At 42.9% G+C, this 21,022-nt stretch overlaps 1 protein-coding gene across 13 annotated transcripts in view; it reads right to left on the bottom strand.

The window, feature by feature from the left end:
• Positions 1-765: 765 nt before the first annotated feature.
• YAP1 (Yes1 associated transcriptional regulator) overlaps positions 766-21,022 on the bottom strand; it is a 137,621-nt gene continuing 117,364 nt past the window's right edge. For all 13 annotated transcript variants that reach the window (XM_053310402.1, XM_053310404.1, XM_053310403.1 and 10 more), the window contains 3 exons: positions 11,628-11,758; positions 6,074-6,186; positions 766-4,267 (listed from right to left, as the gene is read on the bottom strand). In XM_053310402.1, coding sequence (XP_053166377.1) covers positions 4,029-4,267; positions 6,074-6,186; positions 11,628-11,758 — 483 coding nt within the window. In that variant the 3' untranslated portion in view covers positions 766-4,028. The remainder of the gene's footprint in view (positions 4,268-6,073; positions 6,187-11,627; positions 11,759-21,022) is intronic.

The raw sequence follows: 21,022 nt of genomic DNA, 5'->3' as shown, positions 1-21,022 counted from the left end.
GGTAGCTTTCCCTCCTACCTTGCTTCCACACAATCATTTCTACCCAGGTTTTCCTCCTACCTTGCTTCTACACAGCCAAAATTTGAGAGCACACACAGCTCTCAAACCTGGGTAGAGCACAGTTTTTGATTGTGTGAATGATCTGAATGTATGAATATCTGGTGGGCAGGCATGCTAGTAAGTGGTTACCTGGGCTGGTTCTGTTTGCAGGCTCACATGCAAGGCTGAGAGGCTTCCAGTGGCATCTGGTGGGCCACTGTGTGAAACAGGATGCTGGACTAGATGGGCCTTTAGCCAGATCCAGCAGGGCTGTTCTTATGAGAGATGGGCATGCAAGAGTCATGGCAAAGATGGCAGTTCTAGCCCATTAACATGCTGCACGCTTTAAGATGGGATACTTCCTTATGTGCACTGGACCTCTATCCCTGCTTTCAAGGGATACACTTGTACAAGAAATCTGATCCATATACACATTATTTTACAGGTGCGGATTTGCTCCCTGTTCCCCACCCCCAGCAAACAGGGCAGGCTACACATATAAAAGCTCAGGGTACATGTGGAACTCTATGGGACTACCAAGAATAGACCCAGGTATCTACTGTAAACCTAGAAATCTGGTAGAATATCAGTAAGGATTCTACTTGATTTCAGCAACAATGACTACTTGTTTTTTTTAAGCTTATGTTCTCAGAATTTGACACCTGATAAGTATGTCTTCTCATCAGTATTAGGATCTAATTAATGTTAAAAACCAAAACAAGACACTGTAAGCACAAAGTATATATTTATATCATGTAAAACAAAAAAAGCAATGAAAAAAATGTATTACATAAAAGAAGATGTAACAGAATTTACTACGGTACCTAACAGAGGCATGCTCTTACACTTAAAGAAAATATAACATTCATAACTATATATATATTTGAAAAAGTTGTATTTCAGAGTTCTCTAATAGAAAACATTTTAAAATATGGAGGTTCTCTCTAGCTAAAGAAAAAAAGTGTCATTTCAGACAGACACACACCTGCCTCTTGTATAAAACATCCCCCATGATTGTGAAGTCATTTCGATATGGATTCTCCAGATGTGCAAAAGTTAGGTTACCATTAAATCACTCTGAAATTGTCTCCTCTTGCATTGCTTGAGCGCCAACACTGATTGGTACAATTTTTGAACCATGTGATTTATAGAAACGGTACATATTCCAAAGCAGGTTATGCTGCTAGACATAAAAGAATTCATAAGCTTCCATTGCATTCTGAACACACTGTACTTTTTAAAAAATTATAGAAGCTATAAAGTTAGGACAGTGATCTGTTCAAATATATACACCAATCAATACAAAATGCTACCCATAACACTTTTTTTTTTGTATTTCGATACAAAAAAAAGTTAAGCCACTTTGTCAAGTGATAGTTTTGAATAAAAACTTCCAATCAGTCTGGGTCTCCCCACCCCCCCCTTCTTGCCAACAGTACAAGTTCTCTAAGGCACAGTTCCCATTAAACAAAGAGGCTTAAAAAGTAAGTAACTAAAGTTAAGTACTGCATAAACAGGCTTAGTGTTAAGAGAAATTCAAGAATTCCCAGTTTTATGTCGGTACCTCTCCAGCAGTGCTACTCAAGTACAGTATAAGCTGTGTAGTGTATGTACAACAAGAGGGGAGGGGAGGTTCCAACTTTAAAGCTGTGACCAACAAAAGCAAACAGAAACAGTTTATGTGTATTTCTATGTGATGCCCAGGACAGGAACTCAGCAATTCCTACTTGATGCTCAAATAGGTACAAGTGGTCTCCTAGGATCTGAATACAAATGGGCAAACCAAATGTGGATTCTCTCACTTTTCTACATTTATACAATTCAAGTCAATTTATATTCAGTGCTTTTGAAAGCATTTTCAGAATAGGGTGGGAAGACTAGGAATAAATAATTTTAAATGGGAGTGTGATGTGTGTCACCCCGCCCCCTCGCCCAGGTTACGCATCTTGGCATTGCAGAAGATAGAGAGACCCATTAAACTGTGGCTTATTACTCTACGCTAATCATTATTAATTTCACCCCCACATCAACTACAAGTGGCCAAATTAAAATATTACTGAAATTAATACCTTCTAGGTCGAAAAACTACATACAAAGTTTCAGCATGACATTTTTTCTGAATGACCAAGTTATAAACCCTTTAAAATATATGGACAGTTGCCATAATTAATGGGAACGTTGACAGACCCTTCAATAAGGTACTGGCTGGTGCCAGTGCATTTTTTCCCCCTCCCACACATGAAAAATACTTCATAGCTTATATTGTAATATTGATTCATGCTCACTTTGTTCATTTAAAAATACTCTTTGGAAAACGTGTCACACAATTCCTGCAGACAACTTCAATGACAATCATTTCCTGTTTTAAGTAATGGTATCGAGATGTGTTCATTCCGACTTCAGTGCTAAACTCTACAACTAAAATAACATTTCTACTTGCTCTCATTTCCATCCAACACATATCTTTAGAGTCTTCTATATGTACCATGGGCTTATTTGTCAGGATGCTCTGATGCATCTCAGCTTTAATGTTCTCATTGCTAGTATTGTCTCCATCATACAAACAATATCACAGAACTAACTACAGGAAAGCATCTCTCATCCATCAGGGACTTCTGAATCTCAAGTCACCAATTTCATCAACATTAAAAAGCTCTTCCCATCGTGGTAAGAGCTGTCCCTTGATGAAACAAAAAACCCAACATACTCGTAGTGTATAGTTTGCTGTGTTTAAAATTCATTATAAAAGCTATACAGTTAATAACTCTTAAGCGACAATCCTAAGGACACTTAGATGTATGCAAGTTCCTCGGAAATAAGAGGGACCAACTGTCAAACAAGTGCATTTAGGACAACGGTTCAGTAATTGTTAAAAATTTGCCCTAAGAAAATCTTTGCTTCAAATTCTGGCACAGGCATGAAAGATAAGCCACCGGTCCTTTAGTCTACATTCAAAGCTATCTTTAAAAAAAAGGTTATAAGCAAAACAGAAAACTACAGATATTCACTTGGCTATCTGGTTACACTAGTTGGGTATAAAAAAAGTCAACCATTCAGATTTAAATAAGACTAGGTGAAGTTAGGAAATTTAGATTTTACTATTCAAAACACAAAAAACCAAAAACAATTAACTTCCTAACCTATTGCTATAATAATATTTTTTTAAATGTAGAATTTTAAAGAAAAAGATAAGCTAGAATAAGAGGCAACAATCAAAATTAATAGTGTTCTTATGTAAAATGACTCATGATCTATGGTGCCATAAAATAAGAGCAAGCTAACAAGGAAAACTACTAAGTAGCTAACAATGGGCATTCGTATTTCAGCAATCACTGGTGCCATGCAACTTTCATTCGTTTCAATAGTGATCAACCAGCCATGGTGCCTGGTGGATTGTGCCCAACATTAAAAGGTTTCCAGCCTCCTTCTGACTCTTATCTCTACATCAGTATTGACTTCTTCTTGATCAGATGCACCATTTTTGGCTTGCTGGACCAGTAAGTCATGTTTCTTCTGCTTGCCATAGGCAACAGAGCAAACAAGAAGCCAGCTACAAGTGTGGACGTGCAGAGTTAAATTCAACAAAATCCAAGTTATTAGATAAAAGGATATGCAAACAGATAGCAGGACAAAAGGAATGACAGTCATCACCCAAAAAACAGGGCCGGGCTATCTCTCTTGCCACTTCCCCATCCCCACCACCATGTTGAACAGTAGTTGCAACAGCATTAAAAAAAAGAAGAAAAAGATAAATTGTCTAGTTTTTCAGAGTCAACTGTGAAAGAGGTCAGCAGTATAACAGCAGCGATTGGACAAGGAAGAACAAAACACTGGATGAAAAGAATCTGGAGTATTTTGTTCATTTACTTGTTTTCCTCTCTGATCCTAAGCCAAGAAGCTTTTGCCGCACAGGCTTGTTCTCAACATCAGGTACATGTCTTATCTCCTTAGATCCTTCAAAGATTTCAAACGCCGTCTCCCTGAGGCCCCTATAACCAGGTTAGAAAGCTTTCTTTATCTAGCTTGGTGGCTGCCAGCACGGACTCCATGTCATTAAGGATATCGGAACTCAAGGCCTCCTGTAGGCTGGGCATCAGTTCCTCTCCTTCTATATTCATTGCTTCTCCTTCCAGTGTCCCAAGGTCCACGTTTGTCCCTGGAATGGCTTCAAGGTAGTCTGGAAAACGGTTCTGATGGGAGGGGATGTTGCTTTGGTTGATACTGTCACCTAGATACAATATGAAGGCAAAGCACAAACATTAAATACGTCAAAATAGTTGCATCATTTGGCCTGGACAAACTGATTGCTTTGTCTTATATTAGCCAGCCTGCAGAATGCCATCAGGCATCCCAAGACTCTGCACAAATTAAGCTCGGCATCCATTTGCTGTTCTCTGACCATGTGCAACATGAGCAAACACAATGGCTAGCACTGGGGAACTAAAAGCCGTCAGGTATACAATATTTCTCGCAAGCGTGGCACAAGTCAAGATCAAAGAACAGGATAGTGGGCAGATACGTAGCACCCTCTCACCCTCTGCAATTTTTTGTCTCTAATCTACTGTACTGGAAAACAAGAATGTCGGCTAGATTCTGCTACAGCCAGGCCCACAGCCGCTCTGTTCCTCTCCAGGCACACCACAAACTCCTGCTTGCTTGTACCACTTGTGGCACCTGAGCTGCAGGTTGGCAACCCATGCAGAGAGGTGAAGAGTCAGTGGAGGGACACCAGAAAAATGTGGCACATATTTAAATATAGCTCTCTCTCTCTCTCTATATATATATATGCCCATTCATTCCCCCCCTCCAAAGGTCAGACACAGAAAACCAGGAAGTTTTGGAAAAAATGAGGAAGTCTCTTATGGCGTATTTTCTTCTTAGAATGATGCATGGAATGCTTTACAAGGCATGGTTTTAAAAGATCACTCCTTGTAATATCAAGATGTTTTATATAAGACTATGAAAGATGGAGTATTACAGTTCTAATCCTGCATAGGAACATAGGAAGCTGCCATATTCTGAGTCACACCATAGATCCATCTAGCTCAGTATTGTCTACACAGACTGGCAGTGGCTTCTCCAAAGGTGCAGGCAGGAATCTCTCTCAGCTCTATCTTGGAGATCCCTGGGAGGGAACTTGGAAGCTTCTGCTCTTCCCAGAGCGGCTCCATCCCTCAAGGGGGATATCTTACAGTGCTCTCACATGCAGGGAGGCTCCCATTCATATGCAACCAGGGAAGACTCTGCTTAGCTAAGGGGATAAGACATGCTTGCTACCACAAGACCAGCTCTCCTCTCATAATAGAGAGTTATATAAACTTCCAAATCTCAGGTATTTTTTGGCTTTTGTCCCTTACAGGACACACTGCCAACTTAACTAGATGAATGCACAGACAGCCACTACTGGTCAGAGAAGACAAAGACAATACTGAGCTACCTGGACCAAAGGGCCGACTCAGTATTAGGTGGCTTCCTCTGTCCTTTGCTCATGAGTTGTCTTCCTCTTCGATGGATACACTATCCTCCTGATTTGGCCCATGTTCACCTTGGAAATATACTCTCACCTCAAAGAAGTGACCCACCATGTTTCATCCTCCTACAGGGAAACAAGGTGCCTGCTTGTGTGGAGAGAGTTAACAGAAAGTCAAATAGGACAGATGCTGCACGAGTGCTGGCTCTTATTTTACTTATTTTCAACTGGCAAAATATCTGACATGTCCAGATACTTCAGGTTGCAGCAGCTTTTCAGACCATGTGGACAGAATACAAAAAACCGTCCCCACTCAAGCTGCCAGTGTGATACCAACAACAACAGCGTATTTGCAGTGTTGGACTAGCTCTTTAAAAAAGGGGAGAGGGAAAGAAGAGCCAACACAGAACAGCACTTGCTAAAGATATATTCCAATGATACAGGAGAGAACCATAAAATAATGTTGATGTTATTCAGATTTGCTGATTCTCCTCTGCTCTGTCTAGTCAGACAAACAATGAAAAACATACAGTCAGAGTTCAACTGTAAGAAAAGGAAACAAACCTGTATCCATTTCATCGACACTGTTGAGGAAGTCATCTGGAGTTCTGGGAACACTGTAACTGCTCATGCTGAGGCCGCTGTCTGTGCTCTCGTCTCTTGAATGGTACGTTCCACTGTAAGCGAAATAAGTCAAAGGATTTTAAACCTGCACATCTGGAATACACCACCACACACACTGCAACTCTTGCTATTTCAAAGCACTAGCTTGCATCCTAAGAATTAAATTCTGCTTTCACCATGAGTTATAAAGATTAATTTAAAAAATAAGCTTTCATCGTAAATTATGCAGATTAACTTTTTAAAAAGCAAAGCAGAGGTTCACTGGATGATCAGTTCTGTGCCTGCAATTTTTAAAAGGACAAACACCATAGGCGGAACTGGGGGGGGGGCAGGCAGGGCACGTGCCCTAGGCGCCACTGAGGAGGGGGCGCCACGCCAGTTCCTGCCACCCCCCACCCCACTGCCCAGCCCCAGGGCCCCTCAGCCACTTGCCTCCAGCTCCGGCCTAGGATCGGCAACGAGGCCTAGGATGAGAGCTGCCTGCAAATTGCAGAGCTTTCTCTCCCCGCCTCTCAGCTGATCGGCAGGTGGGCGGGGCTTCCAGAGAGGCCTCTGAGTAGGCCTCCCTGAAGCCTGAACTCGGCAGGCCAAGCAAGCCAGGAGGAGGAGGCAGGCAGAGTTCTGCAGCAAACCCTCTGCCCAGACCAGCCAGCACAGCTTTTGCCAGGTAGGCTGTGAATTCCTTTTTGTGGTTGCACTCCCCCACCATATATAGGGATCTGCTTGCCATAGGGCTTTGATATGTGGGGGGGGGGGGAGACTGAGAAGCCTCTGAATATTTAATTGAAAACAGACTGAAAAATTTGCTGGCTTTAAAAACAAAAACTATCTAAAAAGGCCTATAAGTGGCTTGTTTCATGGCAGAAAATTACAAAAACTTCTGGAACAAGTATATTTTATTTATTTATTTATTTTCATTCATTCATTCATAAATGCACTTATGTTCAAGTTGTTTTGCAACCCAGAAGGTCTGAGTGAGAACTGTGAAGCATGTGTTGTGCTTTTATTTTATTTTTCTTGTGTGTGAACTGCTCTCCAATAACTTGCAGGGACTTCAGGGTGCATCTGGCCAACATGTGAATGCAGCACCTCCATTCCAGAGGAGATGTGTGTTAAAGGGCTTTAAAAGCCTCGTGTGAAAAACCTCCCAGAATCAAACTTTACTGAATTTGTTCAGAATTCTGAAAAAACAAACACAGGCTCACCCTGCATGGTTGAAAGTCTCCTTTGCTAATCTGCAGCGAAGGGGCCATTTTAATAATTAGCGTTGATGCACTGTGTTCTAGGCATTAAAAGTAGCACAAATATATAGTACTCAATGTATATCACTATATACTGTGAAGTGTGAGTGTGTGTGTGTGTGTGTGTGTATTCAGTGAAATGTATTTCCAGGCAGTATACTTATTTTGAAATATCAGACGTAAATCCTTGGGGGCCTGGGGTGTGTGAAGGCCCTGGACTTTGAGGGGCTGGGGGCCCATTTTAAAATCTCATCTTGGCCCATTCCAACCTTGCTATACTCCTGACGGTCACTACACATGGGTTTCTGCACAACACCTGCACAGAAGAAACTTCCATGTAGAAAATGTGTCTCTTGTAAATTGACCCTGAATTTTCCACCCATGACTGGGATATCTGAGAGTTAGTCAATAATAAAAGAACAGCACACTGCTTGTGACAGGAAGGGGCAAATTACAATGATTTCTTAGTCTGGCAGGGGCTGGTTCTGGCCCTGGCAGAACTTGGCTGTCTGCTCCTGTTGCAAATTCCTCTGTCTAGTGTGGCAAACTAATGTATCCCCCTGCCTCTTGGTGTCAAAGTAAGCACTAGTGTGTTGAATGCACATATACCCCATCATGAGCCAACAGTCATCATAAGACAAAGGCTGGCAGGAATCATTCACTGGTTTATAGACCCCACCACCACCACCACCTTCTTCTTCCCCTATTTTGCTAGTGGCTATTTGGGCAGGTGATCCTCTAGGACAAAGTCATGTTTTTTAAAAAAAGAATGAGATAAGAAAGAGAAAATGACACTTGGAATCCTCACATAACTTCTGACTGTTGTTCTAAGTCTTTTACAGAGATGGCTCATGTTTTCAGGTTTTGATCAACAACCATGTCTAGATGGTACAGTGTTCCTTTTAACAGGGATTTCCAGATATTGTTGACTACAAGTCCCATTATTCCTGTTTGGACAGGGGCGCAATTTCAGTGCTTGCCCTAGGCGCTATTTTCCCTAGTTATGCCTCTGGCAAACACACACACAAATCCATAACCAAAGGGGGACTGACATTTGGAAGATGATCAATTTCATTCTTTCCAGGAGGTGAATGGGGTAGGGAGAAAATCTTCCATCCCCACATTCTTTTTGCTGTTGCTGCTGCAGAGATCTACTTGGATCACGCAATAGTGTCTGTGGGGAATGGGGCAGGCAGGTTTCAGATTCTGGATGACAAGACTGAGATTTGAAAGATATAATGAACAAGAAAGGGGAGTGAAGGGTAGAGACTGGACTCGCTTTAAGAGGGAAAACAACTTGGAATTGGTGTGGGGAACACAGAGACACCTCCTGAGATCCTGAGCACATAAACATACTCTTCCCTTAAACAAGAAATCATATATGCAGAGTGTCTTTCAAATAAATAAATCCAGCACAGATTACTTGTAAGTGGAACCAATTCAGCAAACTCCAAAAAGGACCATAAACCTACATAGACATCATGCGACATGAATATACTCTGAGGCTACTGGCTGGAGTGGGAATAGATCATTATCAAAGCAGTCATGGGTGTTCAGTCATAATTAATATAATCTCCATGTCCTGTGCATAGCATGGCAGAAATGCAGCCACAGACTGGGGTGGGGGGGGAGTTCTTGCATGCAGAGTTATTCAAGTATCTTCAACACATGCACACTTCCTCTGCATTTGAGGGAGTCCGTACCCAGGTTCACTTTTAAAATGAATGCATTCACACACACAAACATACATGTGTGCAAGCACCTTTATGCATGTACAAAACCGCTCCCTGCCTCTGCATCCGGGTAATGCAGGGGCGGGGGGGGGGAGTTGTGTGCCCAGCCTTTGAGCCAGGCATGGGGGCCACCATTTTGACTCCCTCGGCACGTGTCTTGGGCTGGCCAATGAGAATGGGGGAACGACTGCTTAAGCGGCCATCTCCCTTTGTTTTCCCTCAGTCGCTCTGGGGGTAAAGCATCCATTCCCCCATCCCATTTCAGTCAGGGTTATCCAGTCACCTTTTGGGGGGCAAGTAGGAATTTTTTGGGTCAAACCTTATTGGCTTTGGTGTGGCCTTTCATCGCCTACTTCTCACTGACTCTATTGGTAGAGTTGTCATTAAGAACAGCCCTGCTGGATCAGGCCCAAGGCCCATCTAGACCAGCATCCTGTTTCACATGTTTTCACATTGCATATTTGGTCACTTTCCAGGTGAGTGTGGGTTGGGCTAGGTTGTCTTGTTCGGTGCTTGACTGGGGAACAATTTAAGGTGAGTAGGGAAGCCGAGGAAGAGCCCATGCAGGTTTTGTGGCCCTTGGGCTTTGATCCACCCCTACTAGGAGGCTGGCTAGCACCCACCAATTAAGAGTTTTGCAGCCTGGGTGGGGTGGGGCTGGTTGGCCACCCCTTCAGCAGGGTTAAAGCCTCACGGTTGTGATGACTTGGCACCGGGCTGAAACACCACCCAGTCCTTTGCCCTATTGTGGGCAGTCCTCCTTATGAGGCTGACCTAGAGAAGGGGTAGCCGCACTCTAATTGTAATTCCTCATTGCAGGTTATTGTGATTTAAACAATAAAAGTGGCCCTAGTTCATCCAATTAGATGTGTCTTGTCGTTATTGGACCTGGGTGTGCAGAATAATGTCTAAACAAGGCTTACATTCCCCCAAAGACCTCTCAATTTTAAGTATCATTTTGAGGGCTCTGCCTCTTTCTGAGGGGGTTCTGTCCTTCTTGATAGTTCCCCTCTTCCCCCCTCTTCTATTTAGGGCAGTCATAGTTCTTTTGGATGAGTTGTAAGGATGCAGTTGAGGAAACTATACTTGCTACCTGGCCTCACACTGTTACCCCCATTCCACTGGTTCCATTTTCTTTGGGTGGGACATGGAAAAAGGCTCAGTGGCCACTTTGGGGAAGCCATGTGATACAGCCCATCTGCTTGCAAGCAAGTTCTAGTGAAGTTAGTGTAACTTCCAGGGAAGCAGGGGTGTAGTAGGCCTCCACTGTCTCACCTCTTCCCACCCCACGATGCTGCTGGCATTTCTACCTCTGCCCCACAGCGGTATCTCTTTCACTTGCCGCCGTCTTGTTCTTTAATCCTGTCACGACTGCAGAGGCTGGAAGCGCAGGCCACATTCTTCTCCCGTGTCCTCATGGCCGGTTAGGGTTAGGAAGGAAAACGTGCTGCCCCCTCACCCTCTTCAGCCAGCAAAGTGCTTGTTTTGCATTGGCTGGATGAAAAGAAGCATCCGGCCAACACAAAGCAAGTGCTTCACAGGCTGGAGAGGGAGAGGGGGCCACCGCGCCCCTGCCCCCACCACAGTGCATGCCTGTGCACCTGGCTGGGTGCAGTGGGGGAAGCATGGGGGGAAGGGAAAAAACGGTGAAGACGGTGACAAGGCCACAGCACGGGTATGCTGCCATGGCTGCAGCAGCATGGGGGGCAAAGAAATGAGGGCAATGGAGCAGGGTTGTGAAGGACAACCAGGGGGGCTAGGTAGCACCCATGACCAAGTGACATTTGTCCCCCATTGCTTCATTGTCCCTACACGTCTGCAAGGAAATGTGCTTATGACTTGATGAGGTGAGAGAAAAATCCAGAATCAGGCCCTTCAATATCATAATGTAGGCTTACAAGTCAGGCAGTCAAGAACACCACATTCCAAGTTGCTAGAATATGTGCATTTCCCATTTTCAAAGGTTATCTGCAATGAGAGCTAGAAACATTTCTTGAAAATAAAAAAAGCACAGCATTCTGAGCAACAATCCATGGGTTGCACAGAAGAATGCCAGAAAAGCTAGCCTGTAAGCCTTGAAATATGATATGTAAAAAAATCTTATCTCCATTTCCTGTGTCAGTGCTACAAGGATAAAAATAGAACCAGGAATGCTTAAAAACTCCTTAAAGTGAGCCCCACAGTAGATTTCATTGCTGTCTTCTGAAAAGCTTTTCCGAGTCAGTAATTCTAAATGGTTGTTCATCAACAGACTTGCGCCCGGGTAAACATGTTATAACTTTGAAGACGAACCCTTCCTACAAGTCTGAACAGTTGACTTCCTCCCACAGGAGACAGCTTTTAACCCTCAGCTCTTTTTTCTTTCTTTCTTTTTTAAACTGGACTTGCCATTTAAGGAAAAATTCATTTTCAGCTGTGGTTCTTGGAACAGACAGATGTTCAAAACAGATGATTACATGCAAACAGAATATGAACATTCTCTTTGGCTAAACAAAACCACCAGCAGCTACAGATACAAACCTGTTAAGAAAAGGATCTGAACTGTTTGTGGTCATTGTTCTCAGTTCCTGAGACATTCCAGGAGAGGACACTGGATTCTGAGAGCCACCATCTTGTTCCATGCTGGGAAGCTGACTACGGAGAGCCAATTCCTGCCAACCAAAAAGTGACAGCATTCGTATACAAGGTTTGAAGTTCTCCATTAACAATGAAATATAGACAAATCTGCACCCACACAAATGCTATGCAAATCTAAAAATGTACACCTAGCCCCACACTCGCATTTCACTTCAGCTTTATGCCATATTGCCCCAGCACATATACTTCCTTTTAGAATTGCATCTTGGCACTCGGCTTAGCAAAAGTGGTCTTTGCAAAACTGCAACCGACATCCATACATACCAATTAATCTTATACAATTTGCTAAGGAAAGAGTGTCTGCTATTCTTGGGATGGGACTGAAATCACTGGATTCCAAGGTAATGAGAGCAGACAAGAGAATCCTAAACCAAAATGTTAATGTACTTAATCATAAGGTTGTAGTAAGTATAAAAGATTATATAAATTACATTGATAGGTATAATCATACATTTAAAAACATCAAAATATTTTAAAAGCATATAAGAAGGTATACATGACAGCTTAATGAAGTTCTTCTTGGATAACTGGCTACAGACTAGTGAAGTCCATCCCTCGAAGAGATAAAAAGATATGTCACAATTGATTGAAAGGGATTCTCTCAAAAAGTCCTAATATGTTCACCAGTCTAATGCCAACCAAAGAGGAGAATATAGAATCATTTAGCCAATGCCAAACACGTTTCAACCAACACTTGGTCTTCTTCAGTGGCAATAATATACTGGTTTCATTCTCCTTATGAATTGCTTTGCTTAGAGAATGTCTGATGCCACATTTATACCCCAAAGGATTTACTAATGAATCTCACAGTGCTTGCAAACTACTGTTCTTTGCAGGAAGAAAAAAGAATAAATCAAATCTTATGAGAGCTGGCCAACATGACCTGATTCCCAATGTGGCTTCTCCGACATACTGTGTGTCATTCTGCAAGACCATCCTTTAGCCTCAATTGTTTATCTGAGAATTGGGGATAATAGTGACCTATTTTAAAAGACTAGTGAGGATTAAATAAAAATGCATCATTCTACCTATTGGAATGATGTAGTACTTCCTATAGTATTGGAAGTACTAGGATCATGGGTGGCTAGTCTGTGGCATAGGTGACAAATGTGTTTGACAGCAGTTTGCGGGACACCCAAGATAACAATGAACCTTGGTGGATCAGGCCAAGGCCTGTCTAGTCTGGCATCCTGTTTCTGCAGTGGCCAACCAGAAGTCTTTGCCAAGTCCACAAGCAGGAGGTGAAGACATATTTCCTCTCCCACCATTGCTTCCCCTGCAACTGCTATGCAAAGGCATACTGTCTCATGGAACTTGGGAGGTAGCATGTATTGGATAAGACCTTGGAATGTATCCCTATGGATACGGCTAGAAGTACCTTGGGCCTTAGCATAGCAAGGAACAAGTTGGCATCGTCAGGAAAAAGAAAGGAGGGAGATCTCAAAGTCCTATGATATTTCTTCAAGAAGAGCCTTCAGTTCCCTCCAATGGCAAACCAAAACTATCTTCCATTCTTAGATGGTCAAGATGGTTTTGGTTTCTCTTTCAAAAGAAGTAAAACAGAACTGTCCTTCAGAGAGAGCCATGAGACTTGAATCTTGTTTGCCAGAAGTTCAGCTGCTTCTCCCCAACCATATGCTGCTCTCCTTGGGATTGCCCTTCTTTTGGTGCCTCAGAGGTTGAGGGAAGGAGATCCTGCCACCTGAATCCTTCTCCTCTGTGTGCCTCAGTCCTTCAGCTTGCTCCTCCCTGGAAGCCGAGGCTATCACTCAGGGTACAGCTGTTTCCTCATCAGTACAGCCCTGATCTGTCTCAAATGGCGCAGTACACTCTCCACGCCCCATTTGGCCCTGCCCACCTCCACCCAGGCTCTACCCCTTCCTTCCTGTCCCTTCCTCATCAGACTTAATGGAATGTTCATTCTCCAACATCTGCACCTATGCCGCCCAGGTGCTCATACAGCCTCCTCTCCTTGGCATCTGAGTGCTGCCTTGCCTTTCCCCCTCATATTGATGGTGTACTGCTGCTTCCAGTGTTCAGAAGTATCTCTTGTGTTCGTGTTGTCAGTTTCAGCCAGTTGGGTGAGTGTTTCGTGTGTCACTGCCTGTCTCGATCACTGACGGTGCTGTGCAATAAATTATCTTCTGGGCTTTTGTTCCTGCATTTGATACCTTCCTACAAAGGTGTAGAGAGTCAGTCCTACATTCTTGTCACCTACTCCCCAATTCAGACCACAGACAAAACCAAGTCAAGGCACGAAGAGGCTGCATATGTACTGTGGCATGCCTCTGTAGGATGAACATGACTTGTGAATAGTCAAGTTACAAGTAGATTGTTGAAATTCCCTAAAATAGTGTCATAATAATAAGTAAACACAAAGTGATAACATCTGGCATAAATACAGTCTAGTATGTAGATTTCTTGAAAACTAGTTTTTCCAAATTCCTGAAAATTGTGTCATATCAACAACACAAAATGATAGCATCTGCTGTAAACACAGACTAGCAACTATCCATCTGTAAACCCACCCTAACCACGGTTTGAACTGCTATATTGTCTCAGAAGCCTAGAAGAAGTCAAACCTGCCAGAGCTCTAAACTAATAATTATCACTCGAAGTAAAGCTGGATAATTCCTAGGTGAAGGAGTAGAACAAAATGTGAATTAAGATGGTGACGGGAGTTTCAACTGAGAGAAGACAAGGGCTAGTTCCTAGTCAGAATGAACAGCTTGAGTAGCAGTGCCTTTGTGGGACCAGGAGAACACACCTTCAAAGCAGCTGGTGGAAAAGAAATTATAGAATCCATTACTAAGTGCCCAGCCTATACAACCATAACCTAAGGACAACAGGTATCCAGGCAGAACATAAGCCAAGACAGTAAGCAGAAGCTAGGAGTGGCGTTGACACACAAGTCTGAAGAAGGAGGGATCTCTTTATCCCCAAAACATTAATTAGTGGGTTTTAACTATTTTAATTTGAACTTTTATATGTTTTAAGTTGTTTTAAATTTTGTTGTTTTATTTTAACATTGTAAACCACCTAGAGACTTTGGTAGTGGGTGGTATACAAATATGCTAAATAAATTGCAGGGGAGTAATGGCAGGAGAGAGGGCACGCCCTCAACTCCTGTCTGTGGCTTCCGGCAGCATCTGGTGGGCCACTGTGTGAAACAGGATGCTGGACTAGATGGGCCTTGGGCCTGATCCAGCAGAGCTGTTCTTATGTTCTTAAATGATAAAATAAAATTGGCCTTTTTAACCTTAAGACCTTAATATGGGATGTGCCCCAATAACCAGCTGATAGCCAGAGCTCATCAGGTCACTCTAAGCTACCTAAAGCCAGTTGATGATATTTCCTTAGGAATATAGGAAGCTGTATGGCACTATAGATGTCAGGCAGCTTTATAAATTCATATAGATGGGCAGGGTGTGGCAACTAACAGACTGTGGGAAAGCACTCTTTGGAGTGCCATCTTCCTCGAAAGGCCACCCTAACCACTACCCCACAACGTTTTGTAAATGTCAACTTGCCTGTTTCAACATACACTAGAAGAAGAATATCAGCCTACCAAACAGTTTGTATTCACTAGCTGTTAATCCACAAATCCTCATAGCACTTTCACAATGTTTTCAGTGACGTTAATGGAACTTCTCCAGAATAAATTAATAATGGCAACCTTGAGTATTTTTTTAATGAAACTAAAGAATGCATACAAAGGCTTTAAGATTTCTATTTCCTAATAATTAAACTCTTAATGAGTACAAAGTTCACCATATTTTAGTATTTCCAATTTTTAAAGAAATCTGTTCGAAACCTAAGTTCACACTTTATAAATTAAAAACATATTTGAAAGCTACAAAGTTTAGTCCAAGTTCTAATAATATTTATAACATGTTACTGTTCTAAGTACAAAGTCTGAAAAAATCTGGCTGAAAATGTTATGACTATATCTTCATAGCTTTTTTTTAAAAAAAAACCCTATGTCAAACTTTTCCAACGGCCCTTGGGATAATAAGACTTAAGCCATTGTACCAAGTTCTAATTTTGGAAACTGCAAGTGAGCCAAAATGATCCGTCAGCCCCTTAGAGAAGCTACTACAAAAATGAGGTTAGCTTTTTGAAACATATCCAGTTGGTCTCTTAAAGATATTCTTTTAATTTAACACAAGTTAGAAGGTCTATATAATTTCACTGCTAGTTTCAAAATGTGCAACCCTGAGCTTGGTTAAAAACTGAGCTTTATTTAAATGTTTTATATACTTGAAACTTCAATTATCTGTCATATCAAAGCTCTGGCTTTTTATATATACACATTTTACAGTTGTTACAAGAATGTGAATTTGTACAATGTCATGGTAAGTTATCTTACAGGATCAAACGTCCAGGCAAGATCAGCCATTAAATTAGCATGCACTGGGCAATAGAAGCCACTGGAGTAGATAATGCTATACAAAGATCTATACATAATCCATCACAGCCACATCAAAGAGCAAATTAAAACTTTGGAAGAGTACATGGTAAATGCAGAAGTGGCAAGTCACAAGAAGTAGACTTTGCTGTTGGTGAGGTGGCTAAGGAATCCAAACACTCACCTTTTTAGCAATTGCTTATTTTCAAGGTGACCCACAAAAAATTACTAATCAACAAATTGATCTAGTAAGAACTAATCAGCCCATTTTCCTTTCACTGTCTCTACAAATGGACTAAATTTGGTTCAAATTGAGGTCTACAAGTTAGACCTCTTGCACCTCAAATGTTCATGCGTCCGCCATCTTAGATTGGGGTGGATGACATCATTACAAACTACACCACTGCGGGTCCCTGTGTGTCACTCACTACAACTGTATGTAATTTGGTTCAAATCAGTAGATCATCACAAACTATGCCATTGAGGTTTGCCCTTTGTGTCTCTATAGCTGTTACAAATTTGGTTAAAAATGGTTAGGTGATTCACAAATTAGCCCTCTTGTGCCTCAAATGTCCATGCATCCACCATCTTGAATAATGGTGGATGACATCACAAACTATGCTGTTGAGGTATCCCTATGTGTCCCTACAATTGTACCTGGTTTGGTTCATATTGGTCCAGGCACTGCGAAGTTGATGGGGGTGGGGGGACACGGAATGCTGGGTGATCGCATAAGCCTACTGGAAAGTAGGCTAAAAATATGAAGATATTTATTATTATTTATTATTAAAACTTTTATACTGCCCTTCCAAAAGGCTCAGGGCGGTTTACATTAAAACACCATTAAAATCAATTAATAATTAAACAAAAATTATAAAGCATAAAACAATAACTAACAATTAAAAACATCATAAAACAATTAAATAATCAAAACAATTTAAAAACAAGTTTTAAAAAGCTGAGAAAGCCTGGTTGAAGAGATGTGTTTTCAGGTGTTTTCTGAAAATTACCAGAGATGGGGAGGATCGTATCTCAGCAGGGAGCGCATTCCACAATCTCGGGGCAGCAGCCGAGAAGGCCCGTCTCTGTGTAGCCACCAAACGAGTTGATGGCAACTGGAGACGGACCTCCTCAAGTGACCTCAGCCGCCGGTGGGGCTCATAGCGAAGAAGACGCTCTCTTAAATACCCAGGGCCTAAGCCGTTTAGGGCTTTATAAGTTATAACTAGCACTTTGTATTTTGCCCGGAAACCTATTGGCAGCCAGTGTAACTCCATCAACAAAGGAGTAATGTGGTCTCTCTGAGATGACCCAGAGACCAACCTGGCTGCCACATTCTGGACCAACTGAAGTTTCGGGACTACATACAAAGGCAGCCCCACATAGAGCGCATTACAGAAGTCCAGTCTGGAGGTTACCAACAAATGTACCACTGTTTTGAGGTCATTGATCTCGAGAAATGGGCGCAGCTGGCGTATCAGCCGGAGCTGATAGCACCCCTATCACCCTGGCACCCCTGGCCACCGCCTCAACCTGAGAAACCAGGGAGAGGTGTGAATCCAGAAGTACTCCCAGACTGCGAACCTGTTCCTTTCGGGGAAGTGTGACTCCATCTAGAACAGGTAGATCGAAATAGTCTCTGGAGTTCTGACCCCGCACAATAAGTACCTCCGTCTTATCTGGATTCAGCTTCAGTTTATTCTCCCTCATCCAGCCCATTACTGCTTCCAGGCAGGCATTTAGGGAGGATATGCCAGCTCCTGAAGACGTTGACATAGAGATGTAGATCTGGGTGTCATCAGCATACTGGTAACACCCAGCTCCAAATCCCCTGATGATCTCTCCCAGCGGTTTCATGTAGATGTTAAAAAGCATTGGAGAAAGTACGGAGCCTTGAGGGACACCGTACTTAAGCTCAGATTTTGAAGAGCAACAATCTCCAATCGACACCAGCTGGGATCTGTCCGAGAGGTAGGAGCGGAACCACTGTAAAACAGTGCCTCTCACCCCCAACACCCTAAGACGTTCCAGAAGGATACTATGGTTGATAGTATCGAAAGCCGCCGAGAGAGCCAAGAGGACCAACAGAGTCACACTTCCTCTGTCCATTGCCAATTGGAGATCATCCATCAGGCCGACCAAGGCAGTCTCCACCCCATAGCCCGCTTGAAAACCAGTTTGAAATGGGTTTAGATAATCAGTTTCCTCCAAGACAGCCTGGAGCTGAGAGGCCACCACCCTCTCAATTACCTTGCCCAACCATGGGAGGTTGGAGACAGGCCTATAATTACTCAACTCTGAGGGATCTAACGCAGGCTTCTTTAAAAGAGGTCTAATGACTGCCTCCTTAAGACAAGGAGGCATCCTGCCCTCCCTCAGAGAGGCATTGATGATTTCCACCAGGCCGCCTACAACAGCCTCTCTGCTAGATAGAACAAGCCATGTTGGGCAAGGGTCAAGAGAGCAAGTGGTAGGCCTCACCGCTCCAAGCAGCTTGTCCACATCATCAGGAGTCACAAACTGAAACTGATCCAGTCGAGCCACATAAGAGGAGTTGTCGGACACCTCCAGTTCAGACATCAAATTAATTGTGGAGTCTCCATCTAGGTCGGCCCGAATCTGAGAGATTTTATCTGCAAAAAATTCTTTAAACACACCACAGCGGGTTCCTGATGACTCCAAATTCTCGTTCAAGGGATGGGGGGCAGATACTAGTCCCCTCACAACCCTGAACAACTCCGCTGGACGTGAACACGCAGAGGCAATACGGGCAGAAAAGAACTGCTTCTTTGCTACACGTATCGCCTGAGCACAGATCTTTAAATGTGCTCTATGTCGTAATCTGTCAGATTTGCATCGAGTCTTTCTCCACTTGCACTCCAGTCGCCTACCTTGCTGCTTCAGCCCCCGTAGATCTTCCGTATACCAAGGGGCCAGTTTTAAAGCAGGTCGGAGGGGATGCTTAGGAGCAATCGTGTCTACTGCCCTGGTGAGCAAGTTGTTCCAATTCTCAACCAGGGCATCAACAGGATCACTGGCAAAGCCAACATTAAATCCCTCCAAGGCTATTTTTGAGAGATAACTGTTATATGATTAGTAAAGACTTAAAAGTTTTGTATTATCGGCATGTGTGGAGCAACTTACTCGAGTGACAGGGTCTACCAAGATAAGAACATGTGTTTACATTTGCTTTCAGGCCCAAGGGATATATAAAGTTTAGAACTGGTTAATACGAGTAGTCTGAACTAAGATGGGAAAAGAGAGATCATGACCAATATAAACATTTGAGGTGAAAAGCTGAGAATTCATAATGCTGCAGGAATCATCCTATTTATGTGTAAATGATTCCCAAAGTAACATGTTGCTAGTCTAAGGGTCTATTCCCACGATCAGGCAAAATGGGGCTAGGGGAGCCTAGCCCGATTTTGCCTGATCGTGGGAGCCATCGGGCTCCCAGGCGGTTAACCCGCCTAAGCACCCCTCCCGAGCGCTCCACAAACCCGGTTTTTAAAACCGTGAGTAGCCGTGCCTACTCATGAGAAGATCCCCGGAGGGAAGGTGAAAAGCCACCTCCTGGCTCTGGGGATCTTGCCAGCATGCCCTGCGCACTTCTGCAGGGCATGCTGGAGCTTCCGGGGCCGATCGGCCCCCGCTCCCCCCAGCCGGCTCTGTCACGGAGTCAGCAATTGTGTGGGCAGCTGATCTGGCTGCCCAGGGCTCCCGCCCTGCTCGTGTGCGGGGAGAGCGGGCTAAGCTCACTCTCGAAAACCAGGTCTCACTGATCGTGAGACCCGGCTCTAACATTAATAGCCTACCAGGTTCATTGTGTGTGCTCTGTGGATTTATTGTTAGCATCAAATTTACAAGTAAGATTTTCATGGGCCAGTGTATTTGGTCTTACTATGTCCAAAATCAATATATGCTTAGCTATATTGCATACAAGCTAAAGAGTTTGTTGGTATGGGCCCTGATGAAGATTCAACCTCATTTTATAGGAGCAATCAATGGTTAACCAGATAAAAGTTGAATCTGGTGAATACTTTAAGGTTAATTTGAATTGTAAGGGTCCTTATGCAATCCACATAGCATGCTTTTAATATGTTCATAGAGGGTATATAAAAACACTTATAAGAAGTTAACAACATAATGGCTCGGGGGTTCTAAAAGATATACAAAGAACTGGAGAGGATTTACTTAGCACCAGTAAGATTTTATTATATCTTAGAAAGGGGCCAAGGCAAGCAGACTGTTAGCCAAGAAGATTAACTAGAAAACTAATTTGAGGGCTGCAGCTCTCAAAAGGCCAGAAATTGTGTGAAAATATATTTTAGGAGCATTTAACTAATACTACAGCTTGCTTTATACATTTGACAAGCCATATAGGAAAAAGACAGTGAAATAATTTCAGAAAAGTTTCAATTAATGCATCTGCCAGGAACACAATACTTTGAGCCAGAAGGTCAGTGAAAAGGCAGAGGCAGAAGTGATTCAATCATTTAAACACACCAAACCCCCAGTGAAATATGATCTCCCTGCAGAGCTCTAGGGGGGAAACCCAAGTAAAACAGTTTAAAACTGTAAATTCTTCTCACCCCAACTATAGTGTACAGAGGCAGTCCTATAGTAAACACTCCACCCCCAATTTATCTGTCTGCAATTTTTTTGTCCTCATCTGCTTTGGGGTGTTAGAGAGGAGACTTCTTTAAAAATAATGTCTTTCGTCATACCTCTGTTGGCAGTGGTAGCTTCAGCAGCACTTTAAGTATGGCTGACAGCATTCCCAGTAGTTCAGATGAGCAAGTAATAGCCAGCTGGGTGAAATCCAGATGAGTCTCTTCTATTGTCCCCTTCCCATTCATACACAAAGGAG

This window comes from Hemicordylus capensis, chromosome 3 (assembly GCF_027244095.1).
Source record: "Hemicordylus capensis ecotype Gifberg chromosome 3, rHemCap1.1.pri, whole genome shotgun sequence".
In the NCBI taxonomy this organism is placed as follows: Eukaryota; Metazoa; Chordata; class Lepidosauria; order Squamata; family Cordylidae; genus Hemicordylus; species Hemicordylus capensis.
Note: the sequence above shows the minus strand (reverse complement) of the source record. Positions and strands in the feature narration are given on the sequence as shown.